General features: G+C 47.3%; 1 protein-coding gene across 1 annotated transcript in view; it reads right to left on the minus strand.

Moving 5' to 3' along the window:
- GGT5 (gamma-glutamyltransferase 5) overlaps nucleotides 1-17,513 on the minus strand; it is an 18,962-nt gene extending 1,449 nt beyond the window's left edge. Inside the window, exons 1-10 of the mRNA XM_010286378.1 lie at nucleotides 17,353-17,513; nucleotides 7,811-7,941; nucleotides 6,120-6,209; nucleotides 4,864-5,053; nucleotides 3,636-3,793; nucleotides 3,061-3,210; nucleotides 2,511-2,644; nucleotides 1,719-1,921; nucleotides 1,183-1,274; nucleotides 254-363 (exon numbers count right to left, since the gene is read on the minus strand). Of these exons, the coding sequence (XP_010284680.1) occupies nucleotides 254-363; nucleotides 1,183-1,274; nucleotides 1,719-1,921; nucleotides 2,511-2,644; nucleotides 3,061-3,210; nucleotides 3,636-3,793; nucleotides 4,864-5,053; nucleotides 6,120-6,209; nucleotides 7,811-7,941; nucleotides 17,353-17,513 (1,419 nt within the window). The remainder of the gene's footprint in view (nucleotides 1-253; nucleotides 364-1,182; nucleotides 1,275-1,718; nucleotides 1,922-2,510; nucleotides 2,645-3,060; nucleotides 3,211-3,635; nucleotides 3,794-4,863; nucleotides 5,054-6,119; nucleotides 6,210-7,810; nucleotides 7,942-17,352) is intronic.
- Between the last annotated feature and the right edge of the window lie 866 nt (nucleotides 17,514-18,379).

An 18,379-nucleotide genomic window follows, 5' to 3' on the forward strand; every position in this document is an offset into this window, starting at 1 on the left:
CTAACTTCCTTAACTTGCTGTTTGATTATTCTAATTTCTTCCCTTTCAAAAAAGAATTGAGAGGGGCAGCTGCCACTTGCCGCAGAAATGCTAGAGGCAAGACGGTGAGGATAGACTGAGTCTGCAGCAGGCCCTCTTCACTGCTGCCTTCCACAGAGCAGTACTAGCAGCAGCAAAGTAACTCTTGTTCAGGACAGCGTGTGCTCCCCTTGCTCAGCTGGAAGGCGTTACTGCACAGTACCTCTTTACTCACCATAGCAGTAGCACTGATAATCCAGGTGCCACCTGCTCCCCCGATCACCAGCATGTCTCCTGTCTTGGAGATGAGAATGGAAGGCACCATTGCTGAGGGAGGCTTCTCTCCTAGGGCAGAGGGAGAGCACTTTATTCCTCCCATGTGGCTGTTAAGGGGGTTAGAGGGACACACAGGTTTACCTCACCCTTCTTGCATTTCCCATGGAAAAACAAGCTGCTGCTCGTTCCTCAAGAAGCTCAAGTTTTCCAGAAAAAATAGCTTCCTTGTGCTGAGACTCCATCTCACAAGAAACTGGAGCTTTATGGCACAGGCTAAGGAGGAAGCATCTCTTGGTGCAGGACAGGGCACCCTACAAGTATTCAGGACTTGCTGCAGCTCATTCAGTCCAGCTGAGGAACCATCAGCAGCAATCCTGCCATTGCAGTACCAACATTCCCTCTCTCGGCAGATCCAAGGGAGAGTGCATCAGGGATAGCTTAGCTTATTTCATGGAGCAATGTCTCTGCATCAACCCTGCTGCGTTACAGAACTCAGTGTGAGCCTGCAGCATTACTGACTGTGCAGCAACTATGTACTTTTTCATAGATGAGCCTAAAAAGTCAGCAACTTTGTTCTAGCAGTTCTAGTTTCTTCACTTCTTCCCTCCCCTCCCTATCAATTAGCTTCAGGTTTCTTTTTATTTTTTTAATCTCTGATTTCCCTGGTCAGAAACCAAAACTTCCATGTCTCCATGTAAGGGTATATGTGAGCAGATACAGACACACTACAGGGCTTTATCCTTTTCTAGTCTGAAAGAAACTTGCTCTCATCCAGACCTAGGAAAGGAAAGAGTACCTGCAGTTTACAGATAGTCCCTGCCCCATTGTACACAGCCTGCATAGCCACCTCCTGGCTGTGTGTTTTATTTTGAGGGTGAGAATGCTCACCTGGGTTAATGCTTCTGTTTGCTACGCAGAAATCAGCAAGTTCGTTGTTTAAAATGATCCCAGTTTGGTTAGAATACACGAAGGAGCCAAACCTGCAGGAGGGAAAGAAGTAGCCTTTCAGTGCCCAGTGCTCTCCTGTTGTGGCTGACATTAACTGAACATAGCACCCTGCGGGTTACCTCTGTCTCCTCCCAGCCTGCAACTGCCCCAGCCAGGGTGTCCAAAAGGTGTTTGTGCTGCGGTGCTGGACCCAGAGATAAGCTCCCTGTTACTAGTGGATGTGGGGATTTGCCCAACCCACAGAAACGCAGCAGAGCGAGCTCAGCAAGTTGTTACATCTTTGTGAATTGTGATGGTCCTTTGGGCTGATGCTCAAAGACCTTTGCTGTCACAGGAAAAAGGCATTCACGAGTAAGAGCCTGCCTAAATCAGTGAAGCCTGAGGGTTTTGTATTTCTGGCACACAGCCCTTGCAGGTACCCTGTGAACCCCATACGTGGCCTACGTGACCCAATTACCAGCCCCCTGGCTACTCACGGGTAGTTGATGGTGCTGGTGGCAGACACAGCACTGCCATCTGCAGCAAGCACAGAGATGTGGCTTGTGCCCTTGCTTTTGTATCTGTGGTTGTAGATGGAGCCCAACAAGTTGTAATGGTTGAGTGGGTGGTCGCCGCGGGCATCTATTCGGCTTCTGGTAAGCTCAGCAATCTTGTCAGACAGCATGGTCCCCACAGTCACCTGTAATCACAGCAAGGACACTGAGCTTCTGTCACCAAAGCACAGGCATGTCTGTCTTTGGGCACAAGGAAGCCTGGGGGATTCAGCCCCAACAGTCAGAGCTTGGGGCCCTGCGCTGGCCACATTCAGCCCCAGCCTGAATCCCCAGGCCACTCTCATCACAGAAAACCAAACAAGCTCAGTACTGAGGCACCTCAGCACTGGCATGAGCATGTGTACATCCTTTATCGGGCGAGTGAGCTCCAGCCTACAGCTCAACAGAAACTGCAGAAAGAGTGAATGAATACTGCCTCTGCCTGGGCCCCCTGAACAGCATTGCTCTTGACTCACAGTTCTAAGTATTTTCTTTCCTTCCGTGGCAGGAGGGTGTCAGAGCATTGCATTCTGCTGGCAGGCCAGATAGTCTGGGCAATAGGTAACCTGCTTGAGAGCTTAGTACACAGGCTAAAAGGAGTCAGTGACAATGCAGGTTTTAAAAAAAAAAACAGGAAATGGACTTGTGTGCTTCCCCTCCGTCAAGCAGCAGTGTAGAAGCAGCTGCCAGTGCTGTGGGTGTCTGCGGCTGCCCCTATGCACCATGCCAGCTCACCTGAGCTTCGGAGAAGGCTGGGTCACTCATAAGGGGTTTTAGCATATTGCCAAACTTCAGGGCCTCTGCAATGCGATGGTAGGTTTCCACCTTCTCCTTGGATGTCGCAAGTGATGCTTCATGGAGTTTATACTCTACAGAGCAGGAAGAAATAATTTTGTTAATAGATCCAAGGCAGTGTTTTTTCAAGAATTGTAAAAAAAAACAGTTGAAAGGAACCTCCTTTTCCCATCCCAGTTCTTACCAAGTTTCCCCTATGCTTTAGCAGGATGTGGGCACAGAAAGAACCAAGTACTAATTTTCGCTGTGACTTCAATTCCTCTTGAAGCCTTGGGAAAATCATGTATCCTTTGGCCTTTGCAGCAGCTACGGTGATGCTGATCCACTGTAAGAATGAGCCAGTTCATCATCCTGCTGCATAGCATGGTCACACTGCTGCTTTGGGGCCCATTCTGGCTCGCCAACTCCATTTCTGCCCATTACTTTTCTATTGCTCTAGAGCAACACTCTTTGCAAACCTCTTGCTGCCCCTTTTCCTTTAGGAATTTACCTTCTAATATCTTGAGGATGAACATGAGCACAGCACCTCCCATGGGTGGTCCAGGAGAAAACACTGTGGTGTGGTTGTTCAGGGTAATGTTCAGAGCTGAGGACACCTCTGCTTTGTATGCCTGAAGGTCCTCCAGTGAGATACTGGACCCTTCAACAGAAAACCAGACGGGTAGCCAGCATTAGCACATTAGCTTTGACTAGGTGCTATGGGCTGGCTACATCAGAGCCTTGTAAAAAGCCATCCCTGCATACTCCAAATTTCCTCCACCGAGCACAGCACTGTCTTCATGTGTCCTCATCTACTGCCAAACCCCAGGACATCACAAAGCCTAAGGGAGGTGGAGAGGCCAGTGCATGAGTACTATGGGTGAACAGCGGAGCAGTAGGTGGATCTCAGCTCTGCTTCTGGGCCCGAGTTACAAGAACTGAGGAAAGATGGCCCCTTCCCATGCCAGGTACAACCCCAAGTGGCAAGCAAATGGCATGTGTTGGCTTTCCCCTGGTACCGACTCGCTGTTAGCCAATTGCTGTGAAAAGGCCTGTCTATTAGTGTTAACTATAGCTGTTACCTACCAGCCTTCCTAATGTCCTCCACCAAGGCCCTTCCTATCTCTCCCTCATAAAATGCCGTAGCTCCATTTTCTGCTACAGCTCGCAGTGTTTGCTGCAGTGCTGGCCACTTGAAGGTCTCTCCATGCTTCAGAAACCTTTGACCGTCACATATCAGTGGGCTGTTAAAGAAGAACATCCATCAGTTTACAGAATGTGCTTATTTTGCCCCCAGTGCCAATCTCTTCTTCCCACCCACAGCTGATTCGGTTTATGCATGTTGTACACTTTCTCAGCCAGTGCTACACTGCAGTCTACATGGAGAGAAGTCCTTCTCAGCTGATTGCTTCCCATAGCACCAGGCACTACAAAGTTTCCTCCATGGGACCTAACGCTTTGACCCTGGCTCAGGCCAGTGGGGCTTCTCCAAACAAGTGTCTGCTGTAGGGCCCTGCTGCCAGGGGACGATTTCCACACAGATGGAGGCAGGCCACATATAGCTAGCTCCTCCTCGTGAGCAGATGTGCTTAGCAGACAGTTTTGCTCTGCCAAGCCACTCTAAATTACAAAAAAAATTTTGCCGAGAGAAAAAAACATTTTTTTAAAAATCACTTCTGTTATTCTCTCCCTCTTCACAGCAAGTATTCACTGAGCACAAGCTGCAGCAGCAGCCTGTGCTCCATGTCAGAGGAAGGGTCTGAAGCTGAGGCAACAGCAGTCCTCTGTCCTAGTTTCGGCTCAGATGGAGTTGCTTTTCTTCCTGATAGCTGGTATAGTGCTGTGTTTTGGATTTGGGATGAAAATAACGCTGATAAGGTACTGATGTTTTAGTTGTTGCTAAGCAGTAGGCAGGGGGTGCATAAGAAGCTGGGAGGGGACACAGCCAGGACAGCTGACCCCAACTGGCCAAAGGGTTCTTCCATACCATATGATGTCATGCTCAGTATATAAACAGGGAGAAGTGGGCCGGGAGGTGCTGCGGCTCAGGAACTAACTGGGCATTGGTCAGCGGTTGGTGAGCAATTGTGCTGTGCATCACTTGTTTTGTATATTCATTTATCATTATTATTATTATTATTATTCTATTTTTCCTGTCCTATTAAACTGTCTTTATCTCAACCCCCGAGTTCTACCTTTTTTACAATTCCTATCCCATGGAGGGGGTGCAAGCGAAAGGCTGTGTGCTTGTTTTAGCTACCTGCCGGGTTAAACCACAACATCCTGACACCGCAATTTAATTAATGGGTCTTACCACAGCCTTTTTCCTGGACTGGAGAAGGCTGGGTGATGGATCATTTTTTCCATAACTGGGGAAATGACAAGTGGCTCTGAAAGGAGCTTGATGGTTGGTTCAAATAGGGCTTTCCATGGTAAGCGGCCATATCGCTTATGGGCTTCCTCATACCCTCGAAGTTCTCCTGGTACAGCAATCCAGCGGGAACCTGAAGAGCAGAAGGGCAGTGTCACACCCAGTAAGTCGTCGGCTTGTGCGTTTCACCTCCCTGAAAGCACTCCAGTGGAAGTGTGGATTTGTAGAGGCAACTAAGGCTTCTAAAAGCATGCTTGGTTTTTTCATTTCCTTTTTCTGTTCACATATTTCTTCCACTACCTAATAGAAGGGGTATAGAGAAGCTAGAGCCAGACTCAGAGGTGCACAGTGAAAGCACAAGAGGCAGCAAGGCACATGTTGCAACAGGGGACAGGGCAGCTAGACATAAGAGAAAAAGCAGTCACGCAGAGCCTGGTCAAACACTAGAACAAGTGAAACTGTGAAATTCTCCATTTTTGGAGAAGCTCAAAAATGTGACAGGAAAAGGTCCTGAGCAGCCTGAGCTGACTCTGACATCACCCTGCTTTGAGCAGGAGTTGGAGCAGAGGCCTCCAACTGTCCCTTCCAACCAGAGTTGTTCCTGATTCCTGTTCAGGCTCCTATTGCAAGGATAAGAACATCTCCTCCATGAAGAGTGCCTGCTGCCAAACTGGTAACAGCAAATGGACATGGAGCCTCCTCAGATCGGGGTGAGGTGGCAGAGGTAGCTGAGCTAAGCTGGAGCCCAGCAACACAACTCCTGATGCTGCCAGGTTGCTTCCCCAATGTAAGGACATGGGCAAGCCCACTAGATTAGACAGATTGACTTCTTTTGTTTACAGAAAGTCTGAGCAGCTGTTGACCTTATTTTTCTCTGTACAAACTGCCGGAAAACGAATGCTCTGGGAAATCTGGTCTTGAAATGCAGACTTCCTAGGAAGAGAAATTACGTTGCGATTTCTCCCCACACTCTGCTCCTCACACCCTTGCTGGTCAGGTTGGCAATGTTACTATGAAACAGGACTTTTTACAGACCTAGTATTTTTTCTTACTTCTGCAAAAGTCAATCCAGGAAGAGCACGATCAATTAAATAAAACTTCAGATAAAATCAGCAAGGTCCTTGGTTCCCCCACCCTGAGCTTTGTGCACTGCACGCCAGGAGGGCACACAGCCCTCGTGGCCCAGTCTCTGTCCTTACCAATGGGGAAACCAGAAGCACAGCCAGACAGTAAATTGTGTGGAAACTCTCGTGGGACTGTCTCGCGGGCATTGATCACCTCGACTGTTCCTAGAAAGGAGAAGAGGGAAATGCATATAATTGTGTTCCTGAAGCAGGTAAACATCACATTTCAGCCAGCTGTGAGCACTGCACAGCCTGCTAGCCTAGAGCCTGTGCTGAACTGCCCTGAAGCCTTTTGCCAAATGTGTCAAGCACACTGTCGGGGCCAGGCTGCCGTCAGCACACACTGTCATCTGCTCCCTTGCTTTTACTTAGAGTAAAGCAGTGCCTACCTAGAGGCAATGAAGGTACAGGGACAAGGCCAGGGCCTGTCTCCAGCCAGTTAAGGTGCCCCCCGCCAGGGCTCCTGGGCCTGGGATGTGGGCTGGGACGTGCTGCTTCACATCTGATTCGCAGGTTCCTGCACTTCCTCTACAGGTGGGACATCAGAGACATAACATGAGCCTCATCCCCCTTCATGGGCCATTTTCCAAGTGATGGTGAGGCATGTCCATCATGTTTGTAAGCACGATGGTGATACTGAAAGACCCTCTATGTATCAGGAAGCTTGAAAACAAAACAAAAAAAACACTTGTATAGACTTGTATTTCAGGTCTAGCCTATTGTTTCACCTCCTTCTCTGCCTTGTATTTAACTTTTCCTGTCATAGGCCACAGAGCCAGCTGTGTTGCAGGAGCCCACAGTGCTACCTAGTGTACCAAGCACCTGAGCTGTGCATGGCCATTTGCGGCTCTCTGCAGCAGGATAATTCAGGTAGCAGAAGAGGACTGTTGATAGGAGACAAAGTTACATGGCTCTGCCAAAAGGGAAAAAAGAAAAACATAGGTGTTTTGCCAGATTACGCTATTGCATAAGATACATCCAAGCATTTCCAGACTCGTGACTCTGTGAGACTACTTGGCACAATTTTTAAAATAACAATATTGTGTTCATTGTTGATTTTACTATTTAGATCTATAAGCTCTGGGGGGTTTGGGGAGCCAAGGCAGTTAAAAAAAAATAATTAAGAACATAAAAGCAAGAACACAATACTAGGGGTTAGGCCAAACACAGAAGGGCTTCCCAGCAGGAACTGAACATTGCTAGATTTATATTTCTGAAGGGAAGACGCCTCTCCTGGGAGAGGAATTCGCACCACCACTTTGGGGAGTCTTACCCACACCAGCAGGCACTTCCTGAGCTCTGGTGCAGGATGAGCCCCTGAACTCCCAGCCCAAGGGCTCAACTGAGCCAGCGACAGCCCCATATTGCTGCGCTCGTTGCCAGCACACATGCCTTGCTCGGCTCCTGTCTGCCTCCATGGCAGCCCAGTGGCAGCTCAGACAGCACTGCTCACACCTTGCTGCACTGTCAGCTATGTGACTTTGAAATATAATTTGCGATTGCTTTGGAGGGGGAAGGAAGAGGAAAAGTCAGTTCATTTTAAACCCAAAGCTCCTTCCCCAACTGCATGTTCTTGCTGTGAAAACATGCACTCCCTGTAACGGATGCTTTGGATTAAGAGCAAAAGCATGGTTTGTCATCAAAGGATGCAGCTTTTATATTCAAAAAATTGCTCTGAACGTACATAAAGGATTCTGACTTCTCCACAGCAGCTGGGTGGCTGCAGGGAGATGGGGCACCATGGAGGGGCCAGGGCTGGCCCATACCTGTGCTGGCATTATAGATGGTAAATATGACCCCACCACCTAGGCCCGAACTCTGAGGGTTCATCACCGAGGTGCAGATCAAGCCGGCGATGGCAGCATCCACAGCTGTGCCTCCGCTTTTCAGGATGTCCCTGTGGTAGAAATGGAGGAAAAAGACAATGTTAAAATCCAGGGATAACAGAATGGAGGACCCACAGGAAAATGTCTCTCTGGGGCACTTGCAAGGCAGCCCCAGCTTGATGAGAGCAGCTAGCAGTTGGAGAAAGCTATTGGCATCAGTGTGGGGTGTGAGAGCACTGAAAGGCACCTTCTTCTGCTGGAGCAAGAAAGGAAAATTACTGGGAAAAAAGGGAGAGCCTGCAGGAGGAAAGAGCAGCCAGGGGTCAGGCCTGTGTGAGGCTTGTCTTCCTCTGGGCAAAGAGTGATGGGATAGAACTGCAGCTGCTCACAATTGCTGGTGAAAAAAAGGGACAGCAAGGAGCTCCCAGACACAGAGGAGGCTGCTCTCAGCAGAGGAGAGAGCCTTCCACTTGCTGGGAACCAAACAACTGATTTCTAGCTCCTTACCTACCATTCCCAGTAAAAAGGCATATGCTGGTCAACAGGACAGGCACTGAAGCAAGAATGATGGGTCCATGTGAAGCAAATTCCTGAGACTTAACATGTCAATTAGCACAAAATTCAGGCCTTAATTCATTGCTTCTACAATGTGCCTTCCTGGGCTTATGTGATATTAGCACAAAACTCCCACCCCCTCCCTGTATCCCCAAAGGCAAAAAAAACCAAAACAAAAACCAAAAAAGCAAAAAAACCCCTCAACTGTTTCTACCTAGGCACAGCCACACCAAAGAACGCACAGGCATTAAGGCAGCCTCATGCTGTTGACAGCAATGAGTTTCTGCTAGAGAAACGTGTCTCACCAAATGCTTCCTTCAAGCACAGCTGTAAAAAAATCTTTTCCTTGCAGTGGAAATGTGGTGGGATGGGGTTTCCTTGCACAGCCCGCCAGTAGCCAGTACTGGTATTTGCTAGGAACATTTCTGACTTAGCAGGATTGGGGTATTGCTTAGATAAGGCAAAGCCAGAAGGGAAAGTGGAATAATTCATTAATTGGAGTGCAACTGCTCCCAGAGGCTGTGACAGGAACACAGAGCACGTATAGGGGCTGCTGTTTATTTTACATGCATTGATGTGGCTGGGACCTCCTGGGGCTGGGAACAGGATGCTGCCAGCAGGCACACCGATTGTGGCTTTCCTTTGTTTCTGTAAGTGCCTTTGGAATCACTGCCTGTAAGGAAACAGCATGTGAACAAGTGAGGAGAAAAGAAATGTTAGGGAACCACCAGGCTTTCTGTTTGGGGTCTGCATGGCTTTTAGCCTCCCAGTAGCAAGCTGCTCCCTGGCTGTAGCTCTGAAAATGAAGACTGAGGCTCAGGGTCCCCCATTCATCTCCTTGCAGCAGGGGTAAGACTCACCACACGAATGTCCCTGTGTGGTCTTTTTCTGAAATTGAAGCTTTTTAAGTGCTAACAATAGAAGGGAAGGACACAAGGGCTTAATGAGAAACTGAGTTATACCTGCAGAAGGCCCAGGAAGCATGGTAGAAAGTTGGGGAAGGAGGGGAAAAGGACCACTTACAGTGGCCTAGGACAGTGCTCCTCAGAGCCCCTGATTATGGGCTGTAAGGCAGCACATGTACAAAGGCTGGTGCCAGGGAAAACCATAGTTCTGAGATAATTTGCAGTGAAAAACAATTTTAAAAAGAAACTTTGAGATTGTGTGGCATTCATTTCATAAAGACCTTAACATGGAAAAATCAGACACATTTCTGTCATTCTCCCAAAGCCCAAAAAGCAGCAGATACTCACCCAACTTCCCAGACACATTCGCAGCTGCATAAGTGTGATGTTGCACATCTCGTACTCTCTCTTGTCCAGGAACCCCCCTGCCACTCTCCTTCCAAAGCTGGTGCCGTACACCCCTCACCACACCCCAGAAACACTTCTGCCTCGAAGAGCACTCCCTGATGAAGATCCTTGTCCCCTTCTTGTGTCATCCGGTGATGGTTGTCTACGTACTCCAAAAGATGAGCTGTTCCCCCACCACTGATCTGCACTAAGCCAGTATGCTCTGCACTGGAACTGCATTAACTCAGCATGCTCTAAAGGGTGACCAAAATTAATCAAATTATTAATTTAATAATTGTACACCTAGATTCCTGCTTCTGGATGATGCTAAGATCTTTTGTTGTTCCAAGTATTTGTTTATAAAAGCAACGTTGTGAGCTAAATACCCTTTAACTACTGCAAATGCAGTGCCATACGCACAAAGCGTACAAACTTGTGAGTTTCCTAGCATGACCTAATGCTCCCAGTTAGACACAGAGTCAGGATAACACAAGCCACTGAGATCAGGGAGGACAAATGAGGTCTCAGTCTCAGCAGAAAAGGTGTATCTGACTGCTAAAGAGAGCTGCAAACTTCTCCAGGGAGCTGGCCTGTTGGCAAAAAGTACACAGATTTCCTGACAGCATCAAGAAACAAGTGGGAGGAAGATGGGCACTGGCCAGTGGAGACGACTTCAGCAGTGCTGCCAGGATGGACGCATCCTGTCTGGCATGGCCAAGGCAAATCAAGTGCTTATTTATGGACACTGATTACTCCAACCTGCCAGTCCACCCAGTAGTTTCCAGATGGGTCATGCCCAAGACGCTGACATTGTGCACGCCTCAGGAAGGCAGGCAAGCTAGAGATAGTCATTATTGTTCCTGCTCTGTGCCTAGCACAGTGACGCCCTGATTCCTGGCTGTGACTCCTTGCTATTAACACAATATAGAGCAAAAATAACAGCAGCAGCCAACACAGAGACACCTTTTCACAGAAGAGCAAAGCATGTTTTGCTTTGTCCTTGGTCACTAGCCCTCATTATTCACATATTGCAATATAAACAAGGTGACATGAAAAATGGAATTTCCAGATAATCCAAAAGTGGTTTCCATTCCTGTCTGCTGTGTCTACATTGGTGGCAACTGTCGCTGTCACCTCTGGTGGTAAATACCACATCTAACAACACACAGTCAAACCTGTTTCTTGCTCAAGGAAAGGAGGGCTTTCCATTTGCCTGCTGCCTTTCAGTGAGCACCATGGGATGGGAGCTAAGGCTTTCCATCTGTTAGCATGGTGTGTAGCATCTGAGACCATCTCAGTATGGGATGGGCTGTGTGATGCTGGGCATGGCCCTTTGCCTGCTGCTTCTTTGGGGGCAGGGGTTAGGGAGAAGGGGAACTGAGATTTCTCCCCCAAACTAGGCATTATCTTGGCTCTTCCCAACCTGGCAGGAAGCACGTCCAGCCCCAAGGCTCGCAAACGAATCTTGGAGGGCTCACACACCACACTGATGTTGCTTCCCTGGCTCTGTGGGGGTGCATGTGCCTGCCAAGTTTTTCACTTGAACCTCAGCACAGGAAGTGTCCCATGACACAGGACTGGCACAGTGGTAGCTAAGGGAAAGCAAGCCCTACAGTCAGGCTTTTAGCTCAAGCTCAGAAACAACTATACCCAGTACACGTAAAACCAAATCCTGATCAGGGTTATTAACAAGATTTCTTTTGAGCTGCTTTGGTCTTTTACCCAGGAGGCCTGATATGTGTCCCCCATCATCAGCGCAGGGTCCAGGGCACACAGCCATTCTATGTTATCTGCAGCCTGGCCCTCAGTCTTGACAGCTTTCCCTCCAGCCTCTCTAGAGGCTGAAACACAACAAAAAAACACTCTCTGAGCTGGCACTTGATATACCACACTCAGCTCCCCATGCCTGGCTCACCCACTTTCAGCCAGAGCCCTGCCACTTCCTTGGAAGTGATGCCTGGGGAATTTAGGGCTATTACATCTTTCTCATCTAGCTAGACTGGCAGAGTACACCCTGTCCCAGGTTGCTTCCTTTATATGGATCACTGCTACAACTAGCTTAATTATAATGCAAAACCCTGGAGACACAAATGACCCCTCAATCAAAGTGTGGTACCTTATCAGGTCTCTCTAGAGACATCTCAGTGCTACAGCTGACAAGATCCGATAAGAACATGTTTTGTCCTATATCCTTCCTGCCACTTAGTTTCAGCTTTAGGGCTTGGCCATTAATGGAGTTTCCTTAAGGCCAGGAGCAGAAGAGGATGTTAACCACCAAGTCCCGCTCCAGCAGCAGCAAAACAGGGATTCACACACACACACACACAGACACACACACACACACACACATCCCCCTCCCAGAAGGGTGAATGATGGCACTTCGCTCACGCAGTTCTCACAGCAAAGATGGGCTGTGCTGGGCTGCAGACCAAGTCTGCTATTCTGCCCTGGGCTAGAAGGAGCCCTGAAGCCATTTAAAATACACTGAAAATGGTGAGGTATTAAATTATATTGGGGTTTTTTTCCTGCTAAAGAAAGCTGGGGGCTAGGAGGAGACCATCCGTTATATAGGAGCTGCCTGTTTAAGATTTATGAAGAGCAAAAGCAACAGCTGTTTCTGTAAAAAAGGGTCAGTTGTGTTTAAGATTTATGAAGAGCAAAAGCAACAGCTGTTTCTGTAAAAAAGGGTCAGTTGCCAAATTTAAAACTGTTAAAATACAAGAAGAAGGGAAGGCAAATCCTTTGGGATACAAACATTCTTCAGAAATGTTGCTGGCCATCACTGAAAACTATTTTTGCAGCAGATTCTCTGCCTAGAACTGGGCTTCCCAGGACCGCAGACATTTTCTGACTGTTACATTCTCACCCTCCCCACCACCCTGTCCCCCAGGCGGGTGTTTGTTTCAGAAGAAGTCAGTTCCCAGGGTTTATGCTAGGCTACACTGGAGAAGTGGGATCAGAGATCACTGCTGGGGCGGGCCAGGTTAGGTCACTGCAGTAAATCCCACCTCTGGGAATGAGCACTTTTCCTAAATCTCTCCCTGGCCTTATGCTGGCTCTTGCTTCTGCCATTTGGAAAACAAATGGATTCAGAGCAGTGGATGGCAGAGCTCAAACAGCACATTGGTAGGTAGTATGAAGCTTTAAATGTGGTTGATGGAAAAAGCCTCTTCACTGCCAGGAGGGAACAAGTGGCTCAGAGCTGGAGGCAAAGGTGGGTTTGGGTACCACTCACTGGCAGGGAAATCACCTCCTGTCTCCTCATGGCTTCCTGACATGAGGACAAATTACTGAGGTAGACTTTGGTACCAAATCCTTGAGTTAACAACTGCTCTGACTCTCCTTTTAGCCTCCTATCCCTCTTCATCAAAGAGGTTAGCTTCATTCAGGGACGAGTTTTCTTCCAGCGCAGGGTCTGGAAGAGATGTTTGGACCAGACACCTGTACAATACTGCTTTCAGTCCCCAGTCTCCAGCAGTAGAACCATTCACAGCAAAAGATACAACCTCGTTCAGCACTGAGAACTGGGAACTGATGGCTAAGAGTAAGTCTAGCACAGGACCTGCCAACAAGGATGATGACACACTAGAGGCTTGCTGAGATGGCTCACTTTCTGCAGGGAGCCAAAGAGTTGCATAAAGATTTCAGAGAGTCCAACCTTACACAGCCCCAGAATACGCAAACACCACCTCCAGAGCTGGAAAACCCAAGCCCGAAGATGACAGCTGAGCACAACTGAAGAAAAAGAGCAGCAAACAGGGGCTGTGAGTCTGTCTCCTATCTCCTGCTTGTCCTAACAAATTACAGAGCTACACAGTTCCTTCATTGACCCTTCCTTCACAGCTGAACTATCAGTGAGGGAAACAAAAGGCCCCGAGTCATTTTCCCCAACCCACCATCTCACTTGTTAAAAGATAAGATTGCTCTTTGCGCAAGAGGTTCAGTTCAGTTATTCTCAATAAGTTCAATTAAAAGTTCTATTAGGAGCGCACAAAGACTCCGTCTTAAACAGCAGCATCTTAAACCAACAAAGTATCATGTAATGCCCCAGGAATTTCATTATTGCTAATGACAACTCACAGAGCATGTGGTTTGGGTTTGGTTTGTTTTTTTTTTTTTTAAAGGAAACAAGATTTTTTAATTAAGTAATATAAGTAGGTCAGATTAGGTGCTGCTTTTAACTTCCAAGACTTCAGGCGCCGGACAGTGCGATTGGTTTCATGCCCATGCTGCACTGCAGGTTCTCCGAGCATCCCCCACATGGGTTCCCAGGATCTTAGGGAGCGGGGGGATTTGCAGGATGAAAGAGGTTGCTGCAGGGGGGCAGCCCAGGGTCCCGAGGATCTGCGGGGTCAGTGGGGGAGAGGAGGGACAAACTGTCACTGCTGAATCTCTCTGTGGTGTGCCTTTAGCAACTGGTTGCAATGACTCCTGCCCTCACCAGTGGAGTGGGCAGGCAGGTTGACAGGTTCAATTACAACATGTGGTTTTCATTTGATTGTAGCTTTGCCATACCCAAGCCACCAAGCCTAATTTTTTTCCCATGGTGCTGTGGAGGTCAGTCTTTTCCTTTTGTATGTTTCCACTAAAAGCATCCAGCAATTACCAAAAAATTAGACTAAGGAAATTTGTTGGCCTACCTTATTTTACTTGTTTGAAGCTCCTCTAAAAAATTTGTTAGGAGCCTTTACAGTGTGCAAGTACAAAGCCAGAGATGTAGTCTGTCTCCAGTTCAAACAATTCACTCTAATTTGGCAAAGCTGTTTGCTTTGAGGAAAAAATAAAACCAAAGTGATCATTAAAAATTTTGATCATATTGATCATATCATTTTTTAAACTTATTTTTATATATACAAAAATGTGTATGTATGTTGTCATCAATGAATTAACCAGTCTCAGTAGATTAATACTCCTGTGATTTCTAAGCAGAGCAGAAATGAGCCTTTTTCAACCCTGAGCTGCAGAGTCTAAGCACAGCTTCATCGAAAAAACTGCATCTGGTAAGCCATAGCTTTGGGGCATGGAAACAACAAGGAAATTATTATTCTTAGTGCGCAATGCTCCTCAGGCTGGATCACAAGCAAGGAGAGTGGCCATGTCCTGCTTCAAACACAAAGGAGATGGGAGAGGAGTGAGGTGGCTGAGCTGTGGAAGTAGGATCAAGGCAGAAGAAAGCCCATAAGGGTCAAGCAATTTGGGAGCAGGGGTGAGGGTGTTGTGTTGGTAGGATGAGAAGACCAGAAGTAGTGACTGCACAGGCTCAAACACCAGCACAGGGAGATGGGTACATGTGGGAGCAGCCACAGAACTGGGGGTGAGGCAGCAATTAGGCAGAAGAGAGACAGCAGCAGCACGGGTAGCAAAGGGGCCAGCAGGGACTCAGCGGCAAGCAGTACAGATCCCAGCTCTTGTACTGTTGGGAATCTCGCCATTCATGACTGCTCCCCTAACTGCTCAACTCTCTACATCATGCCAAGTCCAAACAGCCAGTGTAAAAATTTGCAAATGTTTGCATAACTGCAGAAAAAGAGTGAAGACCTAAGTACAGTCCTTAGTAAGAAAAAGAAAAACCCAAGGTTAATTATTTCTTCTTGTTTCCTCTCTCCTAAGGCACATGATTTCGGGAGTTTAATTATTTTCGAACAGCAGAAATCAACAGCATTCTTGTAATCTCAAAAACACTCAGTTGACTGGTTAGGCAGTGTCTGGGAAGGAGTTGGGGTTGTGCATCAAGGGATGTTTGGCTTTGCCCAACTCTCACTTTGTTGGTGAAGTTAAGTGGCAAATGAAGTGGCAGCTCACAGGTGGGGACATCAGGGCCTAATGGCTAAGACTACTCTGAGAAACTGGACTTTATTACTACTTCTGTGACAAAATTCCTATGTGATGCTAAAATCTTGTTCAGCAAAGATAGGCAGGAGGTCACTGTGTCCTACTCAGCTCCTGGTGCTGCCATCAAGACCTCTGGGTCAGGCTCGAGAAAGCCCTTCACCCTGCACAGTCACACAGGAGGTCAGTGCGAGATGGACCCCGAGCAGCGCAGGTTGCTCTGAAAAGCAGAGACCCTGGTCAAAGTGACTCTGATGTGGCATCCATGGAGTATAACTGCCATGCTAGACTTCCTTATTCATTATGTCCAGATGCCCCAGACTTTGGAAAAGGGGGAAAAAATGTGTGATGGGAAGCTGGAGCAAGGGCAGAATTTTATGGGGCTCATTGGCTCATTGGTTTGTAAGAAATCTAACGTGGTCTGTCAGACTGGAGGGACACCATAGACCTTGTCAGCAAGTGCGCTGGAAGCGCAGCTACAGCAATGGTTGAGGCTATGGAAGCAGGCGGAGGAGCTTCTCGTGGAGAGAAGGGAAGGAAATAGATGACAACCCAGCAGCAGTAGCCTGATAGCCAAAGCTTCTCAGTTGGCAACCTGATCACAGATTTCTGTGGCTCTCACTTCAGTGCCTTCCAGCTGATTCTACACTACTTCAAGTTAAAAATTACAATAGCTGCAAAACAAGTGCTGTGGTTTTCCCAGCAGATTCTTTGAGCAATCCAGTAATGTATTTTCCTCTATTTCCATTAATACAGATTCAAAAGATACTTCTTCTACCCTCTGAGTAACTAACCTGTGGCTTAGCATAAAAAAAAAAAAAAATCTCATCCCTTGACATATGTGCAGACACAGTACATATTCTCTAACTACTCACAGACGCTGTGTTAGCACATCATTGCAAGAACCACATGTGCGACATGGCAAGCATGGTGTAATGGCACCACGTCTTATCTCATTCCTCCAGCCACAAGGTAGAGCACACAGCTCCAGCATGCAGCATCACATGTACCTTGTGAAGTTCCATCCTTCTATTTTCATGTATACAAGCATTTAAGAATTGAAGTAACAGTAATAGTGAAATAATAACAGAAGAGTCAAAGAGAGAAGTTGTTACACAAACTGAAGTGTTACAACCTGGGCAGATAGAGAATTTTTTAAACCTACATCTTTCCTTCCAAGTGATGCAAGTATGTCTTTTGTATTTATACTGTCCTGTCTGAATTTCAATTAAATCTGCTCTTTTCTTTACAATAAAGAGTGTCTTTCTTGATCGCACACACACCTGCTGCAGGCTTCAGTCCAGAAACACACACCCTAAAGGCTGGGATGCCCAGTCCCCCTTACCCTCTCAGCCTGCCTGCCCTCCTTGCCTCTGCTGAAGCTGAGCTGCAGCTCCCTGCTAGCTCTTCTCACTTCTTCCTTACTTCTAAGCCACTTATATAACAGACTTACCACTGTGAAGCAAGCAGTTAATTTCCTGCTTCCCCGCTTAAAAACAGCCTTGCATTTGTATACTATAAATATTTACCTTCCAAAAGGCCAAGGATTTGCAGAGTTGCAAATTTTTGTGACATTGGATAATAAAAATAAGCATCAACTACAGAGGCAGGGCTCCATCTGCTCTCTGAGCTGCTCCACTGCTGATGGAGAGCACCCATGGAGCAGCACTGCTGCTCAACCCCAGAAGCAGGGACAGGGCAGAAACCCAGCTTGCTCCCGTAGTTAGTACACGTACCTGCCTGTCAGTCCGAGTCCATGACATATGCAACACGTAACCCAAAAAACCAAAAGGTCTGTGCACATACCGGCCGATGACAGAGCAGGTCTCGGTGTCAGCAGCCACAGCACCGTGCAGGTAGCGCTGAGGACCGCACTTGGGTTGAGTCAGGATGACCACGAGTGCAACAACCACCGCCAGCACCCCAAGGGTCAGCAGCACCAGACAACAGATCTTCCCTGTAGACATGTCTATTCCTATGCCGCCAGAGGCAGCTGGGAGGCTTTTACTCCTTTTGCGAAGGCGCCTGCTTTGCTCAGGGTGGAAGTAAAGGATCCCGGCAGTTTTGGGAGGGAGGTCTCACGAAGCGGGCTCTGCTCCCTGCGACTGAGAGTTACTCTTTTTAAGATTAAAAGCTGCGGAAAGGAAACAGTATACTCTTTCCTTCCTTCTCTCTTATGTGTGCGAGCCTTTTCACTCTCTTTTATAAAGTAAACTTTTTTCTGGCATATCCACCATATGCCTTTTTTTTTTTTTAAAGTCGCTGATGAAAACATTTAACACATTCACTGCTGGAGCACTTCAAATTGAAATCTCTACACTGCTTATTGGCTTTACACAGCCTCGCCATCTTCATGTTCTTGCCACACAGAGCAAATTACCAAAGGCAGCCTAGATGGTGAATCACTGGGAAAATTACAACATCAATCTTACACAGCAAACTTGGGATATTTTCTTTCCATAAGACTACTCAAAGAAGTAAGAGCTAAATACAAAATACAAAGCTGGAATCTTCATATTTACTCTTACTTTACCTTATAGTTTATTATAATCTTACTTATTTCTTACTTTTTTCATCATTAAATCTTGCCACAGTCCACATCATACATCTTCTGTAAAAGACCATAACAGAATATCTTGTATAAAACAGTACGCCTCTGCACTCCTGAAAAATTTTAGAGCTAAAATCTCTGGGGTCCAGCCAGTATCAGTCAGCAACCACAGCACCTAGGAAGTGAATGGCTGCTAAATAAGACCACATCTGATTCCCAACAGAGCAGCAATCAGCAGCATGAACTGCTACACAGTGCCACTGGCCCCTGCTAGCTCTTTAA

The sequence above is a fragment of the Phaethon lepturus genome, unplaced genomic scaffold (genome assembly GCF_000687285.1).
Source record: "Phaethon lepturus isolate BGI_N335 unplaced genomic scaffold, ASM68728v1 scaffold14304, whole genome shotgun sequence".
In the NCBI taxonomy this organism is placed as follows: domain Eukaryota; kingdom Metazoa; phylum Chordata; class Aves; order Phaethontiformes; family Phaethontidae; genus Phaethon; species Phaethon lepturus.